Raw genomic sequence first — 5,511 nt, 5'->3', positions numbered from 1 at the left:
TTCCACAGCTATCTGGGTTTCATCTGTGGGCTATTTTTGAAGATCTGTCCTCCCAAGGACTTGATATGGTACCAAATCTTTACCGTGGGAGAGGATCATCGAGAACCAGTTACAAAAATGCAGCTTCAAAAGAGCCTCTGATCGTATCTGTGGCACCCTTTCGATTTTTAAGAGCCTCTTTTTTGATGGAGAAGACACATGCACAACAGGAGCAAGCAGTTCTACTTTCCACCCTGCGTTTGTGCAATGCCATCTGCCTGTTCCTTCCTTGTTCCTTCTTCGTCCCCAGCTAAATATAGCTTCCCGAAACCCTGTCTAGTGCTTCTGGTACTCACTTCCTAGCATCCGCTCCTCCCGGCCGTCGCTGTCCTGACACCTCACACAGAGAGGCTGTGCTGGCTGACCCTGGCTGGGAGGCTCTATTTCTTCCCTGTCCTCATAACACTCAGAGAACCTCAGAGGGCACCACCAGTGTCTCTCCAGAGTCTCTCAGCTTCCTTCCTCACAGGTCACTTGTGTGTTCTGGAGCCTCAGGCAGTCTCCAGTCACCGGCCCATGTTTCCAGTCAACCTGAGCACTGCTTTCCCCTTTCTGACTCACCCAGACTCGCGCATGCCTGTTACACACATGGTGTCTTCAATGCCTTTGTCACTCCTGCATCACACACCACTTCCTCCTCGGTGGTGAGAGGTGCAGCCAGGGCTGCTCCTCCCGCTGCCTTCTGCCCACTGGTGGAACTAACCACAAGAGATGGGTCCACTTTCCATGGAGTAAGACAAGGGCGGGCATCTGGACAGCTGAGATCTCACTACAAAAAAGCAGCGTTGTTTCTATTTCATTTTATTTTCTTCCAAATGCTATACACCTGGATTTTACTTTCAGGTTTGGAGTTTTAAAAAACACAGGCATTCTGGTCAGGTGCAATGGCTCACGCCTGTAATTCCAGCACTTTGGGAGGCCAAGGCGGGCAGATCACGACGGTCAGGAGATCGAGACCATCCCAGTTAGAAACCCCGTGTCTCTACTAAAAATACAAAAAACTAGCCGGGCGTGGTGGTGGGCGCCTGTAGTCCCAGCTGCTCGGGAGGCTGAGGCAGGAGAATGGCATGAACCCGGGAGGCGGAGCTTGCAGTGAGCTGAGATTGCGCCACTGCACTCCAGTCTGGGTGGCAGAACAAGACTCCGTCTCAAAAAACAAAACAACAACAACAACAAAACAGACATTCTGGCCAGGCACAGTGGCTCACGCCTGTAATCCTATAAAAGGGTCAGGCAGTCCCTGACATCTGAGAACCAGCCTGGCGCTCGCAGCTTCGCCATGGTGGAGGTTGCCACTATTGAATAGAATAATCTCGCAGAACACCGACATCAGACAAAGTCACCTGTGTGACCGTGCTGAAATAGGACCAAAGGTAAGTAAACTTTAAAAAAAAAACTCATAATCATTTCTAAGTAGTGACAAATCCAAGATCATCATACAAACCACAAAAATCACCAAATATCCCCTGCTCCCAGCCAGTATGAGTGAGGGCCGAATTCCCACAGCACCCAGGTGCGTGTCTCCCTCGCGGCGAAGAGTAACAAACCCAGTTCTGTTTAACTACAGGTGTGTGCCTGGTGCTCTCTGGCTGCACTCGTAACAGCCAACCTCACAAAAGCTGAGGCCTTTGGAAACTCAAAACTGCCAAGCCAAACATCACAGTTTTTCTTTTTATCTACCATCACAGGAGTCTAGCCCACCACTTTAAAACCTTTAGCACTGGCCAGGCTCAGTGGCTCACGCCTGTAATCCCAGCACTTTGGGAGGCCGAGGCAGGCAGATCACGAGGTCAGGAGATCAAGACCATCCTGGCTAATACAGTGAAACTCAGTCTCTACAAAATATAAAAAATTAGCCAGGCGTGGTGGTGGGCGCCTGTAGTCCCAGCTACTCGGAAGGCTGGCTGACACAGGAGACTGGCGCGAACCCGGGAGGTGGAGCTTGCAGTGAGCCAAGATCGCAGCACTGCACTCCAGCCTGGGCGAGAGCGCGAGACTCCATCTCAAAAAAAATAAATAAATAAAAATAAAAAACAAAATTAGCCAGGCATGGCAGTGCATGCCTGTAGTCTCAGCTATGTGGGAGACTAGGGTGGGAAAGTCGCCTGAACCTGGGAAGCGGAGGTTGCAGTGAGCCAAGATCACACCACTGCACTCCAGCCTGGGCAACAAGAGCGAAACTCCGTCTCAAAAAGACAAACTTTTAGCATAGCAAGAAAATGAAACAACTGGCATGACCCACTGGAGTCGTGCCAACATGGAGGCTCAGCATCTCAGCGAACCCGCCGCACAGCCTGAGTCTCAGGACACACAGGGCTCAGGACTCGTTGTGACACTGACAGGTTACTTAGGCTCCCGCTCACACCAGCAATCCTGGTGCAAGCAGGCAAATAAATACAGGGGATCTACACAAGGGAAGATGATGAACCTGAGCATCACTCTGACAAGACTTGATTCTGTGCATGCCAACTGAAGATGAGTATGCAGAACTCAGGAAAGACTTTCAAGAGAAAATAATTTAACGATTACTTAATTCGAGAAAATAAAAACCGAGGGCAATTTCAACTGAGAATGGCGACTACCTCCTCACCATCTTTTGGAGAACGAAGAAACGAATAGTCTGAACAGACTTAGCCAGACAGAGCTACCCAACAGAGAAGGATGCCAACGTGAAATGACCACAGGAAATGTAACATCTCTTTTAGGACGCCCTAGCTAAGAAATCTTCCAACTGGTCCTTCAGGAGTGTGTCTAAGCAGTCTTGGATGAGCTACATAAACAGGTCTGCAGATCACAGAGCCAGCAATCAGGGACCACATTCCATTTAGTACAAAATTTAGAGGTTTCACCTGTATCCACAAGAGACCCAGGTGCCAGCGTGTTGCTCCCAGATCCCGTTCTTCTTAGCACCGTGTGGCCCAAAGGGATGAGGCCTTGCAGACACTGGTGTCTGAGCATTTGTGGCCTGCCCTGAGTTGTCAAGATAATTTCCTTATCTCTGAAGGAGTCCGGGCAGGAAGCCTTCCACTGCTGGGTGGGTGCTCGTTCCTCTTGCTCCTTAAGCGCCCCACTCACCCCCTTGCTGGTACAGGGTGTATTACATGATTTATGGGACTTTTCCGTGAACTGCCTGAGGGCAAGAACCATGTCTCACTCCCTTCTTGCTCTTCAAATATTTTCTAGGAAAGCAGTCCATGGTCTCACACAGAGGAGACATGAAGTTTAAGTGCTAGCCCTATGAGGACACCTGCTTTGATACCAGGCCTCACACTCTACAGCTTTGTTCAAGCTGAGGAGAGTTCTCCTTCCTCATCTGTTGTTCCTCAGAACACAAAGTGGGACTCCTGCCAAGTCACCCTAGATTTACTGTGAGGCGTCCCTTAGAGAAAGGCCGCGCCCTGCCCGGTACCCCCTGAGTCACAGCAGGGTGGCTCTCATTTCTCAGAATGACACCACACCCTTCCACATGTGTCCAGTGGGCTGGAGACTCCTACTCTACCAGTCAGTATGTTTTTAAATCCATTTACAATCTGAATCAGTAAACATCCACTGGGTATAGTTTCCTAAGGTACTGAGAAGAATTTGAATTGTCTGGGGATTATAGACTGATTGTTAATACAGTAGACATAACTACTAAGTTATTTCATCCATATTACCCCCTAAAACCACAGGCTGCCTCATCATCAATCAGGGCTCAAAGCCAGCCTTTCTCTAGGAAGTCTTCCTCACCTCAATTCAACCCCAAACCCCAATCCCTCCGGCCAATCCAGGTTTGCCGAGCACCCACACAACTTCCACTCGTTTGGGCACAACGTGGAGAGCAGCGCTCTTAGGCTGACCCACCCGCACACTCAGGAGCAGGAGAATCCTGACAGCGGCTGGCCCGCAGTGTGTGCTGTGTGCCCAGGACTGCTATGGGTGCGTGACCTGTACTCATCTCACCCTACGAGGAAACAGGCAAAGACTGGAGAGAGGAAGAGGCCTGCCTGAGGTCACAGAGCTAGGACAGGACATGCACACAGGATATCCACCCAAGGAATCTCAAGCATATTTAAGTTTTGCTTCCAAAGACACTTTTAAAAATGAAGAACAAACATGTAACAAGATCAGCAAATGATACACAAGTAAAACAACTGCTTAAAGAAAAGTAACTTTTAACCACAACAATGTCTTCTAAGTACCCATTTACACCAGCTACTGCTCTAATTAGCTTTGATAAATAAATCACTTTTGTCTGATACAGAAAAAAAAAACTAAACTTTTTTTTCTGATTGGACACAGTCGATACATTTTACAAAACCAAAACCTCAATCTACATTGAATAGATTTAGGTTCTATAGCCATACAAATTATGTATTTTGTGGGAAAAAAATGCATTAAACCTATAAGATTAGTTACTAACTTGGTTTAAAGAAACCCGAATCTTAACTGCTTAATTTGATTCTGCGGTACAAAACTCACACAGCAAACTTGTCTTCAAACCAACTGGTGTTAAAAACTGATTTGCAAAAACAAAACAAAACAAAAAGTACCTTTCATATGATTATTCTGAAGCTAAATGGAAGACTGTAAAATGCCCAACAATGGAACAGCTGTTAACACTCAAAACACAAAACCCCTGCCATCTAGGGGGATGTTTATACGGAACTAATTCCGCCCCGGAATTAGGCCCCTACTAGTAAGGCCCCTGCTATTTACTCAATATCCAAATGATGGCAATATAAGCAAGTCCACAGGTAACATGCACTAATTAAACGCTCGAGAATTATATACTCTAAAAAAGACACATTAAAAATCAGCTGCAATCCTTACTGTTTGCGGATAGGATAGGGGGCGTAATCTGTCATAATCTTCTTGTCCAGCTGTATCCCATAAGCCCAGATTCACCGGTTTTCCATCTACCATAACATTGGCAGAGTAATTGTCAAAGCTGTAGAACGGAATGAAAACGGTTAGTCACAGATGTGGAACCTAAGTCACTGTCCTGGCCATCCTAGAGAAGGTGTGCCAAGAAAAAGGGTGGGGACGGGCCTGGAGGATGCCACACCAGCAATGTCCCTGCAGGCACGAGGAGGAAGGAGGCAGGGGCAAAACTCACGGGAAACAAACCCAACCCAAAACTTGAGAAAGAAAAATGAAAGAAACAAACAACAAGCTATTTAAGTGAAACAAATCACTGTCAGAAATACATACACTTCACTTTAAACAAAGTTTAAGACTTTTATCCCAGGAAGAAGTAAGTGTAAAATTAGCCCCGCTTTCAAATCCTACTTGTTGGGTTTTTCATGTACTTATGTCACTCATTTTCAACAAGAGAGCTGGCCACCAGAGCTACCCTCTGCAGGGTTTCCAGAAGGCCTGAGTGTAGAACAGTAACACAAAAGACACCTGACTTAACAAGCCTCCCAATAACATTTTCAAAGTGAGTGTACCTGATGACACAAATGTTTAAATTCACGTGAAGTTGGCCGG

General features: G+C 47.0%; 1 protein-coding gene across 1 annotated transcript in view; it reads right to left on the bottom strand.

Moving 5' to 3' along the window:
- RAC1 (ras-related C3 botulinum toxin substrate 1 (rho family, small GTP binding protein Rac1)) overlaps positions 1-5,511 on the bottom strand; it is a 63,362-nt gene that overhangs the window by 6,920 nt on the left and 50,931 nt on the right. Inside the window, exon 4 of the mRNA XM_011996665.1 lies at positions 4,852-4,969. Coding sequence (XP_011852055.1) covers positions 4,852-4,969 — 118 coding nt within the window. The remainder of the gene's footprint in view (positions 1-4,851; positions 4,970-5,511) is intronic.

This window comes from Mandrillus leucophaeus, unplaced genomic scaffold (genome assembly GCF_000951045.1).
Source record: "Mandrillus leucophaeus isolate KB7577 unplaced genomic scaffold, Mleu.le_1.0 Scaffold521, whole genome shotgun sequence".
Classification (NCBI taxonomy): Eukaryota; Metazoa; Chordata; class Mammalia; order Primates; family Cercopithecidae; genus Mandrillus; species Mandrillus leucophaeus.
Note: the sequence above shows the minus strand (reverse complement) of the source record. Positions and strands in the feature narration are given on the sequence as shown.